This window comes from Heterocephalus glaber, unplaced genomic scaffold, assembly GCF_053883595.1.
Source record: "Heterocephalus glaber isolate CG9 unplaced genomic scaffold, H.glaber_assembly_v1.0 deba00001600, whole genome shotgun sequence".
Taxonomy (NCBI): Eukaryota; Metazoa; Chordata; class Mammalia; order Rodentia; family Bathyergidae; genus Heterocephalus; species Heterocephalus glaber.
The window spans coordinates 8,268,638-8,294,062 of NW_028258372.1; the positions used below are offsets into that span (position 1 = coordinate 8,268,638).

A 25,425-nucleotide genomic window follows, 5' to 3' on the forward strand; every position below is an offset into this window, starting at 1 on the left:
TGGACCGAACAGATTTTGACAGCCGGCCCGGAGGCGTGGCTATAGACGCCCCAAAATTGTACACACACCTACTGCACCATGTACCGAGCGCTCCGGCTTCTGACGCGGTCGCGTCGCCTCCTGCGGGCTCCAGACTCAGCGTCAGCTCCCGGCTTGGGTGGCGCGGCCATCCTCCCACTCTGGTCGCGGAACGCCGCTCGAATGGTGAGCGTGGGCCTTGGATCCCCGGCCTCTCTGCGATGACCTTCAGCTTTCCTGCTCGTTAGCGGGGACGCCCGCGGGTTGGCGGGAGGGAGTCCCTGGTGTCCCGGCCCAGCGGCCCTGGGCTCTGCGCCCGACCTGGCACGGCAGCCTCCCGGCCCCAGGCTCCTCCGGCCGCGCTAGAGGATCCTGCCCCCGGAGGGACGTATGGGGAGCTGGCGGGAGAGTTCTGCGGGCCGCTCCTGGCCTCTCTGGAGCCCCCACCGCCCGGCCGGGGCCGAGGCTGAGGCGTTTGGGGGTGAGCCACCTCCGACACGCTTAGGGCTTCGCTCCTGTGCTTGAGGAGGCTCCCATCCCCGGGCCTCTGCCTCAGATACCCTAAGGGGCGACGGGGAGGGCGTGAGGCGAGGGGCAGCCCTTGCTCTGCTCCTTAGCAGGGTCTGGCCGCGTGCTCTTCTGGTCGCCCCTGAACTGTGGCTTCTTGGTCCCGCACGGTGCTTTGAGACCTCCAGGTGGAGTAGAAGGTAGAAAGATGCTTTCAGGCCCGCCAGAGGTAGGTGATACAGTAGGTTTCTTCGGTAAATACTTTACTTCTCGTGAGATTGCCTGTTCAGTTTGTTAGGCTGAATTTGGTTTCCCCCACAACTTTTGTAAAAAGTAAAAAATCAGAAATCTTAAATTGGAGATGTTCAGATGTGTATTTGAAGAGATGGAATAGGATGGAAGACATGGAGTAGCCGAGTCAGTACTTTATATTCAGAAAGACAGCTAAGGAAGGACAGCTACTGAAAGGTCCAGGTTCGAGGTATTATCTAAGTCCTTCTATTCTTTAGAGTGTCACCTTCAGCATTCAGGCTTTAAAAAGTATTAAATATGTGTCTATGTTCAGAAAAGTTTGAGAAATTAATAATAGTTTAGGAAGTGTACAGTTTTTCACAGTCCACTGAGGTGTAGCATGTCTTTTGCAATCTAAGATGGGATTTCAAATCCTAGTCTCCTCAAAGTTGAGAGTTTGGACACATTGTCTTTGCACCTCAATTTGCACATGTAAAATTGAAGTAATTACAGCTACTCAGCAAGATTGCACATAGGAAAATACCATGCATTGAGTCCTTAGTAAATATACTCCACCTGGCCATTTCAACGGCCCAAGACATTTTCTGGAGTACAAATTTTAAGATACTTCTATGCCATCATTCTACCTAAATCTGCAAAGTCTAGGATACTTTGTATTCCTGGAATTTCTTGCTCTAGTAATTTTTGTGCATTGTAGAGCCTTTAAACATTTTTTAATTCATTTTTTTAACCTATTTAATGTGTAGTAAAGGGGAACAGGAGACTGGGGAACTCCTGAATCTGTTCTGGTGTGGCAAATGTCAAAAAATAGTACTGCCTGGCTCTTAGGGCTTTAATATTAGAAAATAGATAAGGGTAATTTCTTTTTCATAGTCCAAACACATTTTCTTTTTTGGCATTCTAATTTTCTCAGCTCCCAATTTGTTGATTTGGTTAAAGTCTTTCTGTTGCTTGTGTTGAGAACTCTAGAAGCCTTACGTTACCTTTTATTTAAAAGAGCACATAAAAATTCATTCAGTAGAAAGGTAATGTAGATACCGAATGCCTTCTGTGTATTGGGTCGTGTCAATAAGACAGTTTTTGGGCATGGATTTTAGAGACTTTTGGGGGAGATTAAGCAAAGCAGTTAAATAAACATAGAAGTCACACCTGAATAATGCAGTATGATAACTACTACAGGAGAAGTGTGTTGAGAGTGAATGTTTAACAGTGAGTACTCAACCAGCTCTGAACTTGCTCTGGTTGCACTGTGGTTAGAGAAGGCTTGTATTTTCTTTTAAGGTCATTTTATTTCCTTAATGATTTTCAGGATGGCCATAAAAGTAGAAAACATAAATGATCTTATTCAGTATTGTAATGTAATGTCAATAAGCCATTTATTATGTATTTGCCTATTTTGAGGTTTGAAGGTCACACCAGACTGAATTTCAGAAAGAAACTGAAAATTCAAAACACTGAAGTCAAATGTTGAATTTTTATCTATTAAATCTTTTTGTATAGAAGGGCGATCAGTCCAACTGTCTAGAAAGGGGGACTCAAGGGCTAAAGAAAAAAAAGACAATAGAGATTTCAAAGTATAATTTCCAAGTATATGGGCGGCCACGAGGTCAGTACCTCAGAGCGGGCAAGGACAAAGACTCCAAGCTAGCCATCATTTATTGGGAACATACAGTAACTGGAGGGAGTATCAGGTGACTTAGGGGCCAGCGGTGATCCTATGTCCTTGTGGATCTTAAGGTGATGAAGATCTTGGATGAGGTCTATGTTGATGAGGGTGGAAGGAGAGCATTCTTACAATAGTAGGTGGGACAAGATAGTAGGCTAATAAAGAAATAGTTCTTCCCCTAGGTGAAAACTTTCTCTGTTTTTAAATTACTACTGGTTCTCTGAAGAGCCAGGATGTCTTCACTGAAGAACCAGGATGTCTTCACCTGATGTACCCTTGCTTGCCCTTGAACATCACACACAGTATCACAGGATGCAACTACCAAGTGGTGGATTGTCTTAACTACAAGGCCTGAGTAATTTCTGTTGTATTATGCCATCTCATGCTTAGTGTTTGCACACCATATCTGAATTTTGTTTAAATATATTATAGAAATTTCAAAATATTCCTAGATCATTTTCAAAAATTCCCAGTAAAATAAACCTTAACCTAAGTTTGAGTTGTCCAAATTTTGACCAATAATGGGCACATTCTTGAAATAAAAGAGATTACTATTGTGCTTCAGTGACTTTGTATTTAACATGTATGTAGTGTATGAGTTCTACAATCTGTATTTCTGTATTATCGAATTTGAGTGCCAAAAATTTCTCAAGGAAAGAAGTGAAAGTGGGGAATAGAGTGAGAGTTAAAACAGAATTTTTTGTATTTAGATACTTATTAAGATTTCTTTCCCCTTACAGCCAATAAGATATTGTTGTTTTTGATATGAGCTTTCTTTGTAAGTGGTAATTGTTTTATCTTTGTCTTTAGGCAAGCCAAAATTCCTTCCGTATAGAATATGATACCTTTGGTGAACTGAAGGTCCCAAATGATAAGTATTATGGTGCCCAGACTGTGAGATCTATGATGAACTTTAAGATTGGAGGTGTGACAGAACGTATGCCAGTAAGTGTCCTTTGTAGAAATGTTAGCTTATTGTGGGTGAACTAAGCTATATTCAAATGAGTCACCTTACTTTATAAGTAAATACTTTACAGATTTAAAAGTAAATATTATTAGAAAACTCTTCCTGAGTAAAATACTGTTTTCTTTCATTAAAATGTCAAAGAGCCTTTTGAAGTTTTAGTGTGCTACTACTTTGTGCCATGGTTTTGAATATTTGGAATTCTTTCGAGGCAGGTGGCGGCACCACTGAGCTAAATCCCTGGCCCTAAATATTTGGAATTCTTATTGGATAAAACTGATTATCTTTTCATTCTTGCTGGGTATTCACAAGTTTTTTGCTGGGGATTTACGGCTTGTAAACATTTTTAATTTAGTATTCCAATTTTTATTTCTTTTTTTGGTTTTATATATTTAAAGCTTTTGTTTCTCTTTAATATTATACCTTCTACTTTGGTTTCAGTTTCCAGAAAAGTATACAGAACATAAATATACCAAAGTATTCACCACGTCTAGCATATAGAGATACATAAGTGGATAGAGAATACGTAAGTGTTCAATGCCACATGAGTGATTCAATAATTAGAAACTTTCTGCGACATTTTACTACATCTGAGATGCCATCAACTAGAAGATATACCAGTATCTGCCACTAAGAAAGAAAAAAGCTAAAGTTATGATATGCAATGATTGTAAGGTGCTTTTTGATTTCAGAGTTGTTAAAATGTGAATAGGGTTAGTGAAATAACATCACAAATCCCACTGGAACCCAATCCGAGGATGAAAAATAATCAATGCAGGATAGGCTAGCAAGCCTAGAAACAGTGTTAGACTTCATTCCAGTGAGATATCATTTACCAGTTGTCTTCTCAATAACTTTATTCTAAATAATTTTAACTTATATATTTTAACTCATTCCTAAGTCTTCAAGACTGAATCTTCACTGCTTGAGAGAATTTTATGACAGGCAGCTAAATCTTTGAAGAAAATTTCTTTGTCATTGTCATTGCGTGGTAATGAGGGAAATATCAAGTCTGACTACATTTTGGGATAGCAAAGATAGCAACTGATCCTAAAATACTCTGATATAATTCAGTTCTGGGATTAAGGAAGTCAGCCCTTGACAGTATTGGTTGGAATGGGCATGGGTTGTTCTGTGATTATCTACCAGCAAGTTGGGTGGTTTTAAGGATGTGGCTGCTGATATTCCAGCAACAAGGCACCATTTGGATTCTATGTCTGTATGAAAGGTGGATACCTAGAATATCAATTTATTCACATTTGATTTCATCTGTATTAATTTCCTGAGCTTTATTAAATATAAGACAGACCCTGAACTTAGTAGTATGATTAAGTCCAACACTTCATATTTGAAGCCTAAAGGAAAACAAAACCAAAAGAGATCATGAACTTCTGCATTTGATCTTAGCAAAAAGGCTCAGAAATTGAGATTATGAGTTTCTAATATAAATTAAGAATATTATAATCTTTTTTTTTCCCCAGTGATATATTGTGCTTTTTTAAAAAAAATAGTATTTAGTGTAACTTTCTCTGCTATCAGCCTTTGTCATTTTTCTGGGTCTATAAACCCTAGCTTCAGTCACTCCATTCAAATGGCCAGTGTTGATTGACATTTGGTTATGACCTTGGTTTTGGTCAACCTACCACCATAGTGTTTGTTCCTATAAAAATTATTCATTTTATTTTTATTGTTTTTTGGGGGGTTTGTTTGTTTGTTTTGAGACAGGGTCTCACTGTGTAATTCAGGCTGGTCTTGAACTAACTAGGTAGCCCAGACTGACAATAATCCTCCTGCCTCAGCATCCTGAATGCCCAGCTTTCTATAGAGATTTAAATCCCTGTTTGTTTACAAGTTTTTAATTCTGTGGACCATTTATCTCCATTTTCTTTCAGTAAAACTTAATTTTGTTTACTTAAAATTCAAAATAAAATTTTTCTATTTTCCTGTTGTGTTTGCCCCTCAGCATATACTCACTCTGCTCTAGGTTTATGTGTTAGTATGTCTTATTCTTTATGTTGTTTTGTTTTTTCCACTTGATTCCACTCTGAGGAGTATAGCTTCTGTTTTATAGGTTTCATTGTTCTCTTCACCTTGTTTTCTCCCTTTTGCTTTCTCTATGCGAATTTCATTTGAGGTCTGTGCCACATTGTATAGTACTAGTTTTGACAAGACTTCATAATGTACTGGTTTGATAAAAACCAGCTTATTATTTCCTTGAAATATGTTTAAAAGTTATTCAGTTTACCTTTTTAAAGTTTGTTAAGGTGATTTTGATTAGAAAATGAAAAGATTTGTTTACTAACAAATGAAAATATGGGTATGTATTAGAGGTTAATCAACTTTAGGCCTGGAGAACCCTGGGTTTTTAAAACCTGAGAAATTTCTTATTGACTGCCAAGTCTTCCCTAACTAGATTATGTTGATTTTTGGCTTTGGGTTTGAGTGGTTATCTCATAGTGGTTTGAGTGGTGATCTCATAGTGATTAGAAGTAAAATATGTCATTGATTTTTTGTTTTTTTAAGAGAAGAAGGAAAAGATTATAGCGTGGGACTGTCTCTTGCTGGAAAACTATTGAATACCATTTGTTTTTAACATACTATATGAAATAAATGTACACTTTATAGTATATACAAAAGTACAATGAATTTTACATTGAATGTATGGTGTGTGTATATGTGAGGCACACATATAAATACATAAATAAACTCTACTTGCTTTTATTTGGTTCTCTTAGTTCACATATACAGACGTATCTAATCTTTATATTCTAAACATTTGAAAATCATAGTGTTAATTAGGTAACTGTTTTGGTATCTGAATAAAATAACACACTTTCATTCTTAACTGAAGTTACAAATTTGAGATCTTCTTTTAAAATTTTAGATCCCAGTTATTAAAGCTTTTGGCATCTTGAAACGAGCAGCTGCTGAAGTAAACCAGGATTATGGTCTTGATCCAAAGATTGCTACTGCAATAATGAAGGCAGCAGATGAGGTAGGAAGTGATTAATGCATTTACTTCATGGCATCAGACCCATTTCATTTATTGGCTTATGATAAGCTCTGCCAGCGGGAAAGGGCATTGTAAATTCTTGAGTTAATAAATTTCAAGGTAGGGTGGCAGCATTATTGTTTGAGGAGAAAATTAATATGGTGGTTAAAATTTAATATTCTGATAAAATGTCTGGATGTTATTACATCTTTAACTTTTAAGCCTCTTGACTTTCCTTGTTAATTTATGTAGTTTTAATATTTTTTTTGAAAAGACTGAACTTTAATTTGATTTCTTTAAGAATAAATGGTTCCTTTTTAAACTAGTTGATTATTTAATAATACTTAAGAATATAATTTCACTGATTCACTCATAAGGTTATCTTAAGGGATGGAGATGACAGTTCAAATACTATGTACATAGTGCTGTTCACTATATTACTGCTTATAATAATAAAAACTAACCATAGTAGCTGCTTATGTAGTTATATTAGCTATATTGTGAACGATAGAAAATTAAGTTTTTGAAGATTAGCCTAGAGCAAAGCCTTACCTATGAGAAACAGGGAGGAAATTTTCCAAAAAGATATGTGCTTTATGATCCTAATTTTGTTTTAGTCGAAAATGTATATTTTTATATGTACATACATAAGGACCCCATACCAGAAATCTACAGATGCTCAAATCTCTTCTACAGATGGGTGTTTTATATGCCTAGGCTGTATCGTCCCATATACTTTAAATCATTTCTAGATTACTTATCATACCTAATGCAATGTCAATGCTATATAATTAATTGTTCTATATTGTTTAGGGAATGACAAGCAAAACAATCTGTCCGTGTTCAATACAAATGCATTTTTTTCCCAAATATATTTAATCCATGGGCTGTTAAACCTGGAGGTAGCTTCCTCAGATACAGTGGGCCCATGGCACGTGTACGCATACCTGTTGTGGGATACAGATTGGAAGGAGAGGCTGACAAGCTAATAGTCATTATTTCTGAGAGGTGGAACTATAATTCCTGTACTTTCCTCAGTTCTCAAAATTGTCTACACTGATCACCTATTATTTTTATATAACTAGAACAAAAGTTTTATTTTAAAATGAATGAGTTGTTCAAGGCAATAGATTTCTAAAGTGCATTCTGATTTTTAAGCTTCAGGATATAAAGTTAAGCACCCACTTCTTTTACGAAGCTTACATTTGAAAAACATATGGGCCAAGAGCATAAAATTATGACAAAAATAGGGGCAAATCTGGGCAGTGCTTGTTTCTACTTTTGGCAGTTGCTACTCATTGGACATCTGTGCAGTGAAGTAGCTATTAATGAGCTCACATTTTCAAGTCCCTAGTTTATTATCATGCTGACTCTGGGTGGTAACATCTGTTGGATATTCCTGCTGAGCACCAACAATAAATGTATCTAAAGACATAACACATTTGCCACCCTTTACAGGTGGCCTTCTATTGGAGCAGGGAGAAAAATAAGAAAGATGGGTTTGATTCATTTTCCATTTGAAGCCAGTGAATTATTATACCATTCAGAATATGTATTTCACTTTAAAGTATTCATGGTTGGGAAAACTTATGCTATGGAATCTTAGAATTGTGGAACAACTACATTCACACTCTATGGAGCCATCATGAATTCACTTAGCATACAAAAATAACATCCTTAAGATAGTTCTATAAATGGAGTTTGCTTAATCATGACTGATTGAAATAGTTGAATGAATATTGCTTCTTATTTTTAAAATACTCATTTGTAACTTCTTTTTTTTCCTCCAGGTAGCTGAAGGTAAATTGAATGATCACTTTCCCCTTGTGGTATGGCAGACTGGATCAGGAACCCAGACAAATATGAATGTAAATGAAGTCATTAGCAATAGAGCAATTGAAATGTTAGGATGTGAACTTGGCAGCAAGAAACCTGTTCATCCCAATGATCATGTTAATAAGAGCCAGGTCAGTACATATCCTCTCCTTTTTTTGTTACAAGTGGAAAAGCAATACCTGAGATTTTTCTTGTAGGGCAAGCATATGCTTTTTGACATTGAAAGTGTACTCAACATATATTCTTTAGAAAAAAGGATTTCTTAAGTTTCTTATTTCTTTTAGGAATCTTGGCTTTGTCTCAAATCTTACCAAATTACTTTTAGGACATCTGAATTTAGCATATACGTGTATTTTTACTGTTTCTTTTTGTGGGGGGTGGGGGACATCGAGACAGGGTCTCACTATGTAGTTCAGGCTGGCCCGGAGCCCGCTATGTAGCCCAGGGTGGTCTTGAAATCGCGGTGATCCTCCTGCCTTAGCCTCCCGAGTGCTGGAATTACAGGTGTGTGCCACCCTGCCCAGCTTGTTTCTTTCTTTTTTTTTTATTAAAATGTTTTTGAAGTAATTCTAGATTTATAAAAGAATTACAAAGATAGCTAAGAGTTACTTTTTTCTCTTCCACTTCCCTTAACATTAACATCTTAGATAACCATGGTACATTTATCAAAAGTAGGAAATTAACACGGGCACAGTATTCTTAAATAAACAACATATGTTCTTAGGATTTCCCCAGTTTTTCCATTGATTTTCTTTTCTCTCAGGATTCAGTCCAGGCTACATAGTCACATGTGCCTTTAATTTTCCAACCTGTGACAGCATTTTCGCCTTTTTCCTCAGATCCTTTGGGCTGCTATGTAGACTACTTGGCTTGAAAACAAGTATTGTTCTCAGTTTTAGAGGCCAGGATGTCCAAGATCAAGTGACTGGAAGATTTGCTGTCTGATGAGGGCCTACTTCTGGGTTCATAAACAGCCATCTTCTCTGCATCCTCACATAGGGCAATGGCAAAGGAGCGTTCTGGGTCTCTCTTACAAGGCACTAATCCCATTTCTGAGTGTTCTGCTTCCATGAGCTAATCACATCACAAAGCTTCTGCAGCCTGATACCAGCTCCTTGGAGTTCAGGGTTTCTTTGTGTGAATTTTGAGGGGGTATGGATATTTAGTATCCTTGACACTTTTGAAAGTAATATAGGGTATTTTGTAGAAATTCTGTCAATTTGGTATCATACATTTTCTCATGCTTGGACTGAGGCTGTGAATTTTGGGAAGATTTATCACAGAAGTTTTCATTGCCTTATATCGGGGGTACAAGATAGCAACATGGCTTAAGACTGTTGATGTTAACTTTCATCACTTGGTTAAGGTGCTGCTTGACAGATTTCTTTCTCTACAATAAAATTGCTTCTTTTCCTCTTTTCTACCATATTTGTTAAAAATGAGTCTGTAAGTGCTGCTTCCACTCCAGGTATACTATACTTGAGCTTTAATTTCTAAAGGGAGGCATGTCAAAAAAATTTTGGACACATGTTAAAGAATCATCATAGTAATTACTAGTGATACTTAGATAATATGGAAACATCTTTTTTCTCCTTAAACTTTTGTCTGTTTTATCATTCATCAATATAGCTTGCCTACCTCAATTACTGCTATAGTCTTTTAATAACATTCAATTTTCATTCTTCCTTCTAACTGTATTGATTGAAATTTTCCTCCAAAGAAGATTTGAACTCCCATTTTCATTTATTTATTTATTCAATCATTTATATATGTCAGTATGGATTTGTGGTGATTTATTTTATTCTCTGGATTAGAGTACAGTACTTTTGTTATTTATACTGCTGCTTAAATTATCTCAGTTTTAGAAAACGTATGGCTTTTGTCCTGTGGCTTTTGTCCCCTTTAGATGTGCCACTATCTTTTTTTTTTTTTTTTAGTACAGCCTTACTTTTTGGCGCTGTAAAGTAGCTCAACTCCATCATCTTCTAATTTCCCTGCCTCAGCCCTAGAAACAGGCAGTTTTCAAAGAACTCTTGGGGAATCTCTTTGCAAAATAATATTGAGAAACCAGAATCTGGGTGCTAAGTATAATTTAGTGTATTTTTAATTATTAAAAGTAAAAGGTTTTTCTTATATAAGATCATTGTATGAAGGATTTTTTTTCAAACTCAATACTTGCCTTTAATATATTAAATCTGAAATCTGCTTCAGAATAATACAGTGTGTTTAATAGGGTGAGGGAGGAGGGTAGAGTTATATGTGACGCAGATTGACTACACAATGACGATTATTGAATTTTGGTAATAGGTGCATTAGTGTTCATTATACTGCTCATCCTACTTTTGTGTTTTGAAATTTTCTGTAGTAAACAGTTGAAATATGTAAATAGCAAATGTATCTTTTTAGATAGCATGATACTATAAGTGTTTCTACTGGGCCAGTAGTTAAAGAAAGAGTTTTGATACACACTGCCTGGTAGGCCTCAGTTTCACTAGTTCTTAAATATTTTGGTCACACTGTCTCTTTGAGAGCTTGGCTTTCCTATTAAAGTGATGACCCTTCTCACAGCATTTTCTTGAAATTTAATAAACAAAATGTTTCTGAAAGATTGAATGCACTATATAATTGTAAGATATTTTATTATTATCTCCAAATGCATTTGTTAACTGTACTTCTATGTTTTGCTGTCATTTATTAGTGGGTAGATAATGTAATATATTCAATATACCTGGTTATAATGTATAATATATTCAGTATATTTGTATATAATACAGTTCTGAGTTTGTTTCAGTAGGAAATCAAGTCGCTTCTTGTTTGCCCTTAAGTGGTCCATGACCTCCCACACATAATTGTGACTGGGTATTGCATACAAGGAGTTTTGGGTTGTCATTTAGTGTTTTTTGAGATACTCACGTTTGTTTTATGTTGCCTCTGTTTTAACATTTTAATTTCTTTTGAAAAATTTCCCACAGAGCTCCAATGATACTTTCCCCACAGCAATGCACATTGCTGCTGCCATAGAAGTTCATGAAGTACTGTTACCAGGGCTGCAGAAGCTACATGATGCTCTCAGTGCTAAATCCAAAGAGTTTGCGCAGATCATCAAAATCGGGCGGACTCACACTCAGGACGCTGTTCCACTCACTCTTGGGCAGGTATAGGACTGTGACTAATTTTATTCTATTTGGGGATCAACACGATGGCCATTCTATTGTCCTTGAAATCACACTGGTTTAAAATGCCAAGCTTATAATAATTAATGACAGTGACAACAATTATTCTGAATTAACCAGTCAATAGCTGGTTAATTGAACCCAGGGTCTTTGTGCTGAGCTACATCCCCAGCCCTTTGTAATTATTTTGAGACTGGGTTCTGCTCAGTTCCTCAGGCTATGCTGTTAACTTGTGATCCTCCTGCCTCAGCCTCTTGAGGGCTGGAATTACAGGTGTGTGCCACCACATCCAGCCTAAGTCAGTAGCTGTAATGCTATCCACTTAGAAGAGCAGAGCATACTGGCAGTGAGCTAAACTCGGTCAGCGTGTTCTGGTTCAGATCTTTGCTATGAATAAGCTGTGGGAAGAAAATTGTTTACCCTTTCTGTGCCACAGTTTTCTGACCTGTAAAATAAGGAGAACATCATCTCTCTCACAGATTAGTTATGGGGTTCTAATAAGCTGATTCATGTAGACCATTTCGAACCTTTAGTACCCATTAGTGTTAGCTGTCATCATCAGCACACTCATCTTCACCAAGGTTGTTATTTGTCTGTTTCATTCTAAGGTTGTTATTTAAAATTTAAAGTGAATAAACAGGGTAGCTATTACCTTATAAAATTATTTTGCCCACATGTGAAGGAGGTATTATTCTCTTCTTCAAAATACCAGAAAATATTTTTATGTCCCTTTACCAGTACCTCAAAGAATACCTAATAGCATGCACTACAAAGGAAATTCAATAAACATTTTTTTGTCAGCTTACGTTCCAGTTTGGGTGGTAGGATATATACAAATTATATATCAGAAGGTTATATATGCCAAATATCAAATGATAAGTTGTCAAATAATAGTTTCATGGAAATTGAGGTCAGGGTAAGAATAAAGCTACTGCTTACTTGGATAAATTCTCAGTTATGATTCTGTGTAGATGATATGGTAGCAAACACTAAAGAAAACTTTTAGTTTTTGATCATTCAGCTTAATTTCATTACTGAAGGGATGAAGAAAACTCAGAATGATTAGTTGAAATACAAATGATGGGACTAAATTGAGCTCCTCCTCCTACAGATTATGTTGCCTTTTAAGACTGTGTCCCATTTCTCTTTCCATTATTGGCTCTTAGTACCAGTTTCTAAGGAGGAACAATGTGTGTGTTTAAAACTATTGTTCCCATAGATGCAAAAATCCGTAATAAGATACTGGCAAATAGAATGCAGAAGATCATCAAGAAGATCATACACCTTGACCAAGTGGGATTCATACATCCCAGGGATGCACGGATGGTTCAACATATACAAATCAATAAATGTAATACACTATATCAATAGAGTCAAGGACAAAAACCATATGATCATCTCAGTAGATGTAGAAAAAGCAATTGATGAAATCCAACACACATCTATGATAAAAACCCTACAAAAAATTGGAATAGTCTCTACTTCAATCTGATGAAAGCTATCTATGAAAAACCAACAGCCAATATCATACTAAATGGTCAAAAACTGAAATGCTTCACAGCAAAATCAGGAACAAGACAAGGATGTCCACTGTCACCACTTCTGTTCAATATAGTGTTGGAAACATTAGCCACAGCAATTAGACAAAAGAAAGAAATAAAAGGAATAGAGATAGGAAACAAAGATGTCAAATTATTATTAATGGCAGATGACATGATACTCTATATAGATGACCCCAAGAACTCCACCAAAAGTCTTCTAGACTTAACCAAATTCAGTAAAGCAGCTGGATACAAGTTCAACACACAAAAATCAATAATTTTCCTCTACATAAACAACAGACTCACTGAGACAGAAATAGGGCAAACAATTCCTTTCACAATAGCATCCAAGAAACTGAAATACCAAGGAATCAACCTAACGAAAGAAATCCAAGACCTCTTCTCTGAAAACTATGGCACTCTGAAAAGAGAGATTGAAGATGATATCAGAAAATGGAAAGGCATCCCCTGCTCCTGGGTAGGAAGAATCAGCATAGTGAAAATGGCCATACTTCCAAAACTGCTATATAGATTCAATGCAATCCCAATTGAAATTCCAGCAGCATACTTCATGGACCTTGAGAAAACAATCCAAAAATTCATTTGGAAGAAGAACAGACCTAGAATAGCAAAAGTAATTCTAGACAACAGCAACATGGCAGGGGGTATCACAACCCCCAACTTGAAACTATACTACAAAGCTACTGTGATAAAAACAGCATGGTACTGGCAAAGAAGCAGACCTGAGGACCAGTGGAACAGATTAGAAGATGCAGAAACAACTCTAGACACACTCAGCCACCTCATCTTCGACAAAGGAGCCAAACACCCTCCCTGGAGGAATGATAGCCTCTTTAATAAATGGTGCTGGAGAAATTGGGTTTCACCTTGCCAAAGAATAAAAGTAGACCTATATCTCTCACCATGCACTAAACTAAAATCAAAATGGATTAAAGATGTAAATATTAAAACAAATGCTGAACCGACTGAAACAGACGTTAGGTAGTACTCTTGACATTGGTGTAGGAAAATATTTTATGAATAAAACCTCAGTTACCCATGAACTAGCACAGACAACAAGTGGGATCTCTTCTTATTAAAAAGCTTCTGCACAGCAAGAGAAACCACCAACAATGTGAAGAGACAACCCACAATGTGAGAAAAAATTTTCATCTGCTTTTCCTCAGACAAAGGTCTACTATCTAGAATCTATAAAGAACTTAAAAAAAATCAGACCTCCCAAATTTAAAGACCCAATCCAGAAATGGGCATCTGAAATGAACAGACATGTCTCAGACAAAGAAGTAGAAATAGCAAATAAACATACTGAAAAATGTTCAACATCACTGGTCATTCAAGAGATGCAAATGAAAACAATGCTGAGACTCTGCCTCACCCCAGAAAGAATGGCTGCTATCATGAAATGAACCAATAACAAGTGCTGATAGATAGTGCAACCGCTATGGAAATCAGTATGGAGACACCTCAGAGAGCTAGGACTGGCAGTCCCATTTGACTCAGCTATTCCCCTGCTGGGGATCTTCCCCAAAGAATTAAAAGAATCATACCACAGTGATATATGTGCACCCATGTTCATAGCAGCACGATTTGTAATAGCTAAAACTTGGAAGCAACCCAATTGCCCATCAACTGGAGACTGGATAAAGAAAATGTGTTTTTTTTTCTAAAATGGAGTACTACTCAGCCATGAAAGATGAGAAATTAGAGACATTTATAGCTAAATGGATGAATATTGAGGTGATACTCTTAAGTGAAATCAATAGGACACACGTGTAAATACTGAATAGTTTTTCTAGTGTGAGAAACTGAAAGTGTAAATAAGGACTAAAAGGTATAATAGATAATGTGAAATAGGAAGAAAAGGGGCAAAGGGAAGGGGAAGTTGGAGGGGTAGGGGAAAGGATAGAAGGGAATGGAATTAATATGAGAAAATGAAAAAATGGAAACAAAGTCTTTGTAAATAGGGAGGGATGGAGGGGTTGAAGGGAGGGCAGGGGAAGGGGGAAAAATAAGAAGCAGGAGAGATTATGTAAAGGTGCAAATTTCCAATGATGAATGTCATTATATTGTTTACCTAAAATACACCAATAAAATTAATTTTAAAAATTAAAAAAAATAAAACTATTGTTCCCTCTGGTTTTTAACCCCTCCCCCATTTTGTGCACATGTCAGCATGTTTAAATCCACTGTGATAAAGTTCATTTTGGCCATGATTCAACATCCTATCTAATATCATTCAACTTATTGTGACAGAAAATTCTCTTTTTCTCTGACTTTATCAGAAGTATTTATACTTGCTTTTATTGGAATCATCTTCTGTATTTTTGCAATTTTTCCCTAATCAAAAAAATGTATTCCATAAGTGAATCCAGCCGGTGTATATATGTGACAGTTTTGTCAGGTGGAGCATGTCTACCCAAAAAGAGTTAAATCCTTTGAAATACTTTGTTTAGAACAATATGAAATCCATAAGCCAATCAAAAGTATTCAGAGTTTTTCATTGTTTTCAGGCAGGATTAAAAAAAAATGTAACAGTATATCTCAGCATGCCCAACTAAGTCCTAGTTTATGCCTTTTGTGCCCATGTAATTCCTGAGAGGGCCCTTGCTATGTTCAAAACATCATAAATTCCAGGGTTGTTTTATTTAAAAATGTGTCAAAGTGTTTGGCAACTGGTATGATGCTGACAGAATTAAAGCACATACTGAAGCCATGGTCTTACTCCACTGTTAGCCTTCTTAACGCTGTTCAGTGAGTCCCTTCTTAATGTCCTTGTAAAGTGTCCTCATGTTCCTGCTTAATTTTTTAAACTGAAATTTTGTGGAGAGTATTTCTGTTTGCATTTTTCTTGGGAGAATGTTCAGTACTTTTTCTTTCTCACAGTTATCTGAGACATACCCCTCCCCCCCCAAAAAAGGGATATCAGTATTTGTAGTTTGCAAATAAATCAGTAATTTAATATAGTAAATTTTTTTAAAAGTTAGTTTCCTGTGTTGCTTTTATTTGTTTTTTGTTCCAAGACTAGATTGTGAACAGATTGCATGTTATTATTTGCATTGCCCTACCTTACAGGTTTATAAATCCACCTCTTTCCTCAGACCTTGCTTGTCATATGAAGTGACATAGTATGAATACGACTTATGTAGCTTATACTTTAATATTCTGAAACATCTTTTAAAACTTCAGGTTAATCCAGTTACCATAAATTTTAGGCCATTAGGACATTTTTTCTCACCTTAATTTTCTTCTCTCATCAGGAATTTAGTGGTTATGTGCAACAAGTGCAGTATGCCATGGTGAGAATAAAAGCTACCATGCCGAGAATGTATGAACTTGCAGCCGGAGGTACTGCTGTTGGCACTGGCTTAAATACCAGAATTGGCTTTGCGGAAAAGGTTGCTGCGAAAGTGGCTGCACTCACAGGTTAGTGATCATGAATTGTTAGACATCATTACACCAGTCTGTATGTTTTCCCCTTACAGTCTTCAGAATTTAAAGGTAGAAATAATATTTCTCTATCAAACATGTGCCTTATATCCATTTCAAAAGTTGTAATGTTAGTCCTTCTACTTTTTAAAGGTTTTTCCACATAGGAGTTCAAAGATGCAGTTCATGTCTACCAAGGTTAACTTTATTACCTGGTGCTATTCTGTTATTTTTGCTTTAAAGCTGTTTTGCAGTATAGTTTTCAAAGTAGATAAAGTCATTTGAACAATAAAAATGTTGAAGGTAAGTGTAACTTTTTTGTGTTATGCTGTCATATTTTTTTGAATTATTAATCTTTTTTTGGTGTTTGTTTTGTGATGCTGGGGATTAGGCCCCAGGCCTCAAATGTGCTAGGCAAGCACTTTACCAACCACCAAGCCATGTCCCCAGCCCAAATTATTAACCTTTTTAATTTCTGTCTTTTCTTCAGTGGAGTTCTGTAGTCTGAATAATGATTACTATTATTAAAACCAAGTTGTCATGTTCAGAAAGCTCTTACTAAGATGCAGTTGTTACTTCAAGGTTAGGATCAAGATAAGTATACAATGTGTATTAGAGCTTACTGGCTGAATTTTTCAAATCACACTTTCATATAAAATAACTATTCTTAGGGTTTAGAATGTAGAGGGTTTTAAAAACCTGAACATTGGAGAGATTGACTGAGAACACCTGGTTGATATCCACTCTCTATCTCTCAGAGGATCTTATCCCCCCTGGCTAAAGGAAACAGTGGAACAGAGTACAGTGGATAAAGAAATTTTTTTTTTTTTTGGTACTGGGGATCGAACTTGGTCCTTCTCTTGTGCAGCAGGCGGCAAAACCACTGAGCTAAATCCCCGGCCCGACAAAGAAATTTTTAAAAATTATACTAGAAAAAGAGCGTGAAATAAAGGAAAAGTGAATTTTACTCACTTTTCATCCTTACTCAAGAATAGTCAGGCATCAGACAATCAGACAGGTGTTTGCAGGAGGATAGTGTTTTTCATTCCATTATATTTATTTATTGTCATTGGTATTTCATCTTGTAAATGCGCTAGTGTCAGTTCTTTTTGCCCCCTTGGGACTTCTTAAAGAAATATAGACAAAGCTTGAAACTTAAGCACTTTTTTTGAAGTACAGTTTTTATTCTGTTTTGTTTTTGTTTTGTTTTTGTAGTGTTTGGGAGCAAACCCACTTGTGCATGGTATATGCATTCACTCTGCCCTTAACTACACCTTAAGACTTCTGTTCTATTTTTGCTTTTCATATACTGTAACTTCCATTTAACTTGCTGACAGTACACAAATGTTTAATTTTCCCTGTTTACCCATATAGGTTATTATTATTTTTTTTCTTTCCTTCAGGCTTGCCTTTTGTCACTGCTCCAAATAAATTTGAAGCTCTGGCTGCTCATGATGCTCTGGTTGAGCTCAGTGGCGCCATGAACACCACTGCTTGCAGTCTGATGAAGATAGCAAATGATATTCGCTTTCTGGGTTCTGGTCCTCGGTCAGGTCTGGGAGAGCTGATCTTGCCTGAAAATGAACCAGGAAGCAGTATCATGCCAGGTAATCACATAGCTAGTGAATGCTGGAGCTAGACTGACTGGACTCCAGGCATTCTCAGCTTCAGAGTGTGTCTCTTGTTGTGTAACGCAATCCCAAAGCTGAATGGGAACACTTGGGGCACACTTGTTTCAGAATGTTTGTGTCAGACATCTTGGACCAGGGCTTCTAGGAACATCATCTAACCAGTTAGGAAGAAAGAATCTGAGTTAGCAACATGAAGTTTGATTCCTTTGTTAGAAAGTATGTAATGGTTCCTTCCTTCACCATCCAAAGCCAAGAGAATTCTGGAGTAGGCTGTGCTGTGAAAGTGATCAGCAAGGATTGAGTAAAAAACAAGCCATACCAAGCTCCTGTTATTTTATGTTTTATGTGAAATAAGCCCGACAGATAAGGGAAGTGACACAGATACCGGATGTCTGGATCAACCAGGCATGTGATAGACTCATGTGATAATCATTAGTTTTAGTGGAGAAGTGTGAGCAGTGCTGGTAGATGACTGTAGCTGGTTGAACAGTGACATTGAAGGCATGGCTAATGAGTTGACTTTAGTCTGGGATATCTTGGTAGCAAGCTGAAGGGCCTTTCCCATTCAGCACTTCACTAGTGACTTAGGGGAAAAGCAGAGAATACCTGCTAGTCATATTAGCAGATAGCAAAGTTGAGATGACAGTGTGTCAAACGACAATAGAGATTTACAAAGGTGTTGTAGGCCAACCTGTGTTGAACTAAAACTGAGAAAATAATTTTTAATAGAAAGAAAGGCCTGACAATTGTTTTAAATCTATGTATGTATAGAACAGGAAGAGATCATGTTTTAGTCTTTTATGGGTTTAGTTGATTGCAAATCTGAGGTGATTGCATAAAAAAGAAATGGAGAGTTGCCAATAAAGGAAGTGATCTTCCCAGTGTTAACCTTGCACTGGTCAGAGGAATCTGGGATGTTTGTTTCAAACTTGAGCGATGGTAAAGTTACAGAGACTCATGTGATGAGTAGGAAAGTTCCAGTTTAACATAAATCCTCCAAGTATTGGTAAGATGTCTCTTTGTAAATATTCCCATACCAGCTTAGACTTCTCTGTATTTACCCATTAACTTTTGAAGTTACCAGCTCCTCCAAGTTCTGAGAAGGTAGGACTTGCATCTTTCTGAGTGTATATTCAGTGCCTGGTTTCATAAATATTTTCAAAATGATTGAAAGCCAGGCAGGTGAGGAACTCTATTTAATGTATAGATGTGGCTTCTTGTTAGTCATTAAGTGATTCAATTTGTGGTTACTCATCCCTTTACTTTGGTAAGTTTCATCCTTGCTTTATTCTATGGCTTATTTTATTTAATGAAATTAGATTTCCTTCTTATTTGACTTAAAGCCTAATCTTGACTACTCCATGAAACCATGAGTGTATCTGATGCAGATTCTGTCACTGATGTTTTTCTTGAAGGCAAGGTGAACCCTACCCAGTGTGAAGCAATGACCATGGTTGCAGCCCAGGTTATGGGGAATCATGTTGCTGTCACCGTGGGAGGCAGCAATGGACATTTTGAGTTGAATGTTTTCAAACCAATGATGGTAAGCTTTAAATTCAATTTTTAATGGCTTTTGATTAAAGACTTAACAATCTTTAGATTCAACATTAAGTAGTTGGATGGTATAGGTAGCAACCGGAAGTCAAAGACTTATTAACATGTTCCTGCCCTCTTGAACCACCAGAGGTACATGCATGCCAGTCCAGTTGGGTGGGTTGTACCACTGGTGGTTCAAATGGATCTAATTACTTTTATCAGTCTTTTTACTAATAAAGTTAATTAAAACCCTTAAATGGCCTGAATCTAGTTAGTTGGCTTAAATTTGAATAATTACTGCCCAAATATAAATATTAATATTATTCATACTAATTAAAAATTATTACAATAATCAAAAAATTTATTTATTTTCATTTAATTAAAAGGAATTTATTTATATTCATGGATTTATTTAAAACATTTTATAGATAAAGGTGTCTAATTTGTGCAGGGTGTGTAAAACTTCATAATGCCTGGGTCGGATGATCGAATTCAGATCTGCAGTGCCCAGCAGTGAGACATATGAATTACAGCCTCGTTGTGAACACGTCAATGTTAGAAGAGTAACCTTAGATATTAGGATTTAGGTGACTTAGCTCAAGTGATTTGATGCTTTTTTTGTTTAATAGGAAGAAAAATTCTTGAAGTAAGACTTGGGACCCTCAACCCTGCCTTCTTCTCAAGCTGTTCCTTTCTTTCTCCTTGCTTCAGATTCAGTCTTCTTGAAGTAACCTGAAGTTACTTTAATTTTATGTCACTGCAGTCCTGCTTCAGCCCCCTCAGTTTGTGCTCAAATTGTTTGCCCATCTCTTGTGATTTCTTCAGTCCAATGGGCATCACATAGTTCTTCTCTTACAGCATCCAACATGACAGTCCCTCTTGGAAATATTCTTCCTCCTTGGTTTTTTCAACATTTTGTCATCCCCTTCCTGTCTGTTCTCAGGCTCTCCTCCATTGGTTTTACCCTCTCTGTATGCCTTGGAAACATCATTTTGTCTACTAAAACTGTTGTTCTTCATTTTTACAAAGATGGAGCAAGATGACATCATCTTTCATTTGGTTTTCCTAACTTGAGATAATGAAGCTGTGTCACCATTTAGTCCTTGATTTGCGTAAAGCATTATATCTAACATACACTAGATGCCTTTTTTCCTGTTTGTATACAATATAAAGTCTAACTTGATAAGAATATGCAAATGCCAAATTTTAATATTCACACAGTGAATTCACCATTTATCTGTCAAGAACCTCTTTTTATTATACCCTGTATTGGGTGTTCACAGTAGCAGTGAATGAGATTTTTTGCCTCTGCTAGAATATAGGTTTTAAGGCCAACGCAGAATTCAGACCTATGAACTTTTGCTTTCAGGTCACATTCCAAGCAGTTAACACCAGCTGCCTGGCATATATGTGTGTGTGTGTGTGTGTGTGTGTGTGTGCATAACAACCTTTTTTTTTTTTGATGTTTATCATTTATTATGGATGAAAGATGATACCGTCTTATTCCATCTTTGTAAGATGAAAGAAAAAGAACAGTTGAGGGGACATAGTAATGTTTCCAAGGCATATGGAAGAGGGAAAAACCAATGGAAGAAAGCCTGCGAGGATACAAGGAGAGCACTTGGGAGGAAGTACTGTCTCGTTAATCCTTTCTTTCAGTCAGTATTTTGGTTTTCATAGAAAATAAGATAACCAACATTCACCTTACAATAAAGTTCAGTGCCTTCTATCAGAGCCAGTTGTTGAAAGTACAGGTTTTAGACTTTGGGTTTCAGACCAAAGGATGTTAGGATGTGAACGTATCTTAGTACATATTGGCAATCTTACCAGAAAGAAACGAATGCCAGAACATACCAGTTGGTTTTGTACTGTCTTTAAACACACTGTAAAAAGTTAATTTAACGAGAGTGCAATATTGGTTTTGAGCATAAAAATCTTGGTGATTATTAACAACTGGGAAGCCTTGACTTTACCGGCTGCCCCAAGCACATGCTGAGCTCGCCAACCTCTGCACCATTGCTCCTTTTCTTCCTGTGTGGAAGATTCTTGCCCTTCTCTGGCTGTCCAAGTCCTGTGTATCAAGCAGGACTTCAACTCCTGTAGCAGAAAGTAATTCCCTTCACTGTGGTTGTTCACACTTCACACCCGTTCTACCTTATATTTTAGTTATTTGTATTTATGTCTTTTTCCACCTTTTTCAGATTTTTGTGCTACATATGTTCATAATTTCTTTCACATTTGTTTTCACCTGATCGTAGCCAAAAGGCCGAGAAGCGATCACATTTTTTTTCTATGTTCAGTGCTTTATAGTTTTTAGGAGTGCTGTTTATTTCATTGAATTATATATTTATATGAGCCAGCAAATAATATATATCATTTGACAAAAAAAAATAAGTTTAGTTATGTGTTTCTTTCTCTTTCTCTGAAAGATTAAAAATGTGTTACACTCAGCCAGGCTTCTGGGGGATGCTTCAGTTTCCTTCACAGAAAACTGTGTGGTGGGGATCCAAGCCAACACAGAAAGGATCAACAAACTAATGAATGAGTCTCTGATGTTGGTGACTGCTCTTAATCCTCATATAGGTAAGGGTTTAAGGAAGAATAATGTCATTTTGAATGGGAAATTAAATGTTGAAAACTTTTTAGAGAATATTGGATGAATATTTGTGGGCAACAAATTCTTGGACATTGTTTTAGTAAAATCTTAAAATACTAGAAATTATGTTAAAAGAAACTATATATATTTATAACTTTTATTGTGTCATAGTTCTTTCCAAAACAATCCATTATACTTCATTTTATTTGAAGTATCATATTTGGAAATAGTATTTCAAACTTATTTAATCTTAATTGAATTCAGATGCTAAATATTTTAGGCAGCACTTGGTTATTTATAAGACTCTGGATTGGTAATGTCACTAGGTGGCACTGGCTGATGAGCAACATGGAATGAATTCATTCATCTGCCTTCTCTGGATGCTCTTATTCCCTGACCTTGTTATTTTATCCAATTCAGAAATAGAAAGTTGCCAATTAAAGAGAAAAAAGGTATATATATTCATTCCTTATAAGGAAAGGAAGGAAAATGTAAATATTTTATTTAAAACCATACTTTTACATTGCAAGCCTTTTTCCAGACTTGTAAATATTTCATTATGTAGAATCACCCATACTTGGATTATAGGCTGACTGTAGTAATCCCCATTAAAAAGGCTGTTTTGGTTTTTGTAGGTTTGGAGCATTTCTTGGATTATATTATAATGTGTTAAAAGCCTTTTTGCCCTTCTTTCTGCTGAGCTGATGTTAACAGAGCCTTTGATTTTCTATTTTAGAACAAGTTATGATGTAGTCATTTGGCATAATATCATTACTACTTTAAAACTTCTGTAATCCTGAACTTTGCAAACAGACTTTATATTCTTGGCTACACATCAAACTGTAATTTCAGTTAGAGCTCATTTGATTGCTCTGGGTAGCTCTGAGTCTAATATGATCCATAGCTTTTTTGTGGGGGAGGATTGTATAGTATTAAGACTAATAAAAATATTTTGATCCATTTATAATTGTTATGCATCGACATTCAACTAGAAAGATATAAATGGAACCCCAGAATGTTTCATCAGATCTTGAGAATGTATTATCAAAACTTTTAAATTAGAGGTATCCCCTAAAGCTGAATAGATAGATCTTTCTTGCAATCAATTTAGTGTTAGATGAAAAGACTTATCAGAGAAAATATAAAGATGAGCTGAGCATGAGCCTTACAACCCCTCATATCATGAATTTTCAGTGACTTCATTGTGTTACAGGTGGTTAATATGTCTTGTAGAACTTGAGACTAAAAGTGGTGCACATTAATGCTAAGATTTCAGTGTCATTGTTAACGTAAAAGTACAGAACATATATTAATCCCAAGAGTTTCACATGAGAATTCTTTCACAAAGCTGCTCTGTTAGTAAATGCTGCCCTTACCAATGTGTTTAGAATGCACAAATTCAGTTACATAATAAAATCAATTCTGCCCATAGTTTGTTTTATAGATGTTTAAGTATTGCTTACAGACCTGTATCATTTTGTTTGGTTTCAGACTTCTTTCCTTTGCACATATTCCTCTGATCTTTGCTTTTTTTTTTTCTCATGTTAGTTTCATTTTACCTACTGAGTTTTAAAAAATTATATTAAGTCAGACAACTTGCAGAACTGCATAACTTCTGTTAACTCTGTAATTTTGTTAACTTCAAAAGCAAATAACCGAAGTGAACAGTATGTATAAGTATATATTTCTGCTCAGACTTCCCCAGCCCTCTGTGTAATGGAGAGGCCCGGGAGCAGAGCTCGCTGCAGAGAAGAGCTATGGGAAGCATCTCTGAAGGGCCTTCTCCTCCTCACAGGGATTCCTACCTCCTGGGACCGCTCGCACAGCTGTCTGCCACACTGTGCTGTATTTTCTGTAGGACTGGAGCATTGAACTTGTCACAGTCTTTATTCCTTCAGACGAGTAAAGATCTATCTATTCTATATGAGAAATACTAATTATTGAGTCACTGTTAAATATTTTTAAAAATAAATAACATCACTGAAGAAGCCCATAGCATCAATATGAGATAAACAATAATGATTGCCTTTTGCTGAAGAAAACCGAGTGTCACTATTAATTCCTGTATTGTCTTTTTATTTTTTCTTCAGGGTATGACAAGGCAGCAAAAATTGCTAAAACTGCGCACAAAAATGGATCTACCTTAAAGGAAACTGCTATTGAACTTGGCTATCTCACAGCAGAGCAGTTTGATGAGTGGGTAAAACCTAAGGACATGCTGGGTCCAAAGTGATTCAAATAAGTTTATAATAAACGTGTAAAATTTTTAAAAAGGACTCTATTTTTCTAATCAAAAATGGATACGTTTGAAGGGAAACTACTAGACTTGAGACTCTCTAGCAGAATAATTGGATCAGTGTACAAAAACCTTAGGATATGATAGATCCAAAGTGAATTAAATAAGTGTAAAATTACATTGCATAAAATAAAAAGAAACCAGCCTAATTTTTCTTTTATATTGAGTTGTATTGTAATGGAATCTTGATTTTTATGCATGTATGATTATCATTTCATAAATTTTGTAAAAGACCCATTTCATTCATTCATTCATTGTGGTCCTGGAGGTGGAGCTTAGGGCCTTATGGATGCTAGGTAAGCACTCTGACTATGCTACACCCCAGCCCTGAAGAGTTAAATGTTTTAGCTGGTGGCAGTTTTTAAAAATTCCTCTGTTGTAAAGTTTTTAGTACTTGTTATTTTGCTCCTAAGTGATGTTTTTGGCCATCTTTAATTTTCCTGTGATTTGAGGGCATAAACTGACCAAACCTTCTGAGTGAGGATATATGTATATATGCATGATGTATATTTTTAAAAATTTAGGAAACAGAATAGGTTTTTTGTTTTTGGTACTGGGGATCGAACTCAGGACCTTGTGCTTGCAGGGGAGGCGGCGGAACCACTGAGCTAAATCCCTGGCCCTAGAGTAGGTTTTAAATATTGGAATATACGTATCTCATATGAAGGGTCAGGGATTTCAGGGTATGGATTAAACAGGTTAATGGGAGCACATGGAGGCTGGAAGGAGGGATAGGCTGAGAATATCCTGAAAGTGAATCTTCTCCATCCGCTGTGCACCGGGGCCAAGATGTTTCAGCAGAAATTCATTTGAAACAGCCTCAGGGGATTTTTGAATTAGCATTTCTAGGAGATCCAGAATAGATTGACCTAACCCTGAAGGTAAAGGACTTACTTAAAATAGAATCAACCTCTGTTACGTAGAGAGTTGGAACAAGATCATGAAGAGGGAAATTCCCATGAGCCGAGGC

The 25,425-nt window shown here is 36.5% G+C and overlaps 1 protein-coding gene across 3 annotated transcripts; it reads left to right on the forward strand.

Moving 5' to 3' along the window:
- Fh (fumarate hydratase) lies at positions 1–24,432 on the forward strand. 3 transcript variants are annotated; one of them, XM_021265480.2, is made up of 11 exons: positions 524–754; positions 2,670–2,798; positions 3,254–3,388; positions 6,292–6,402; positions 8,190–8,366; positions 11,208–11,390; positions 16,228–16,393; positions 17,800–18,003; positions 19,443–19,570; positions 21,993–22,146; positions 24,250–24,432. In XM_021265480.2, exons 3-11 carry the CDS (start codon positions 3,347–3,349, stop codon positions 24,390–24,392), a joined length of 1,308 nt encoding a protein of 435 aa, XP_021121139.1. In that variant the 5' UTR covers positions 524–754; positions 2,670–2,798; positions 3,254–3,346; the 3' UTR covers positions 24,393–24,432. The 3 variants fall into 3 exon arrangements, with proteins under 3 accessions (XP_004853524.1, XP_087050431.1, XP_021121139.1); XM_004853467.4 differs by lacking the exons at positions 524–754; positions 2,670–2,798 and adding an exon at positions 1–204; XM_087194305.1 differs by lacking the exon at positions 2,670–2,798 and having other exon boundaries at positions 132–754.
- Positions 24,433–25,425: the final 993 nt, after the last annotated feature.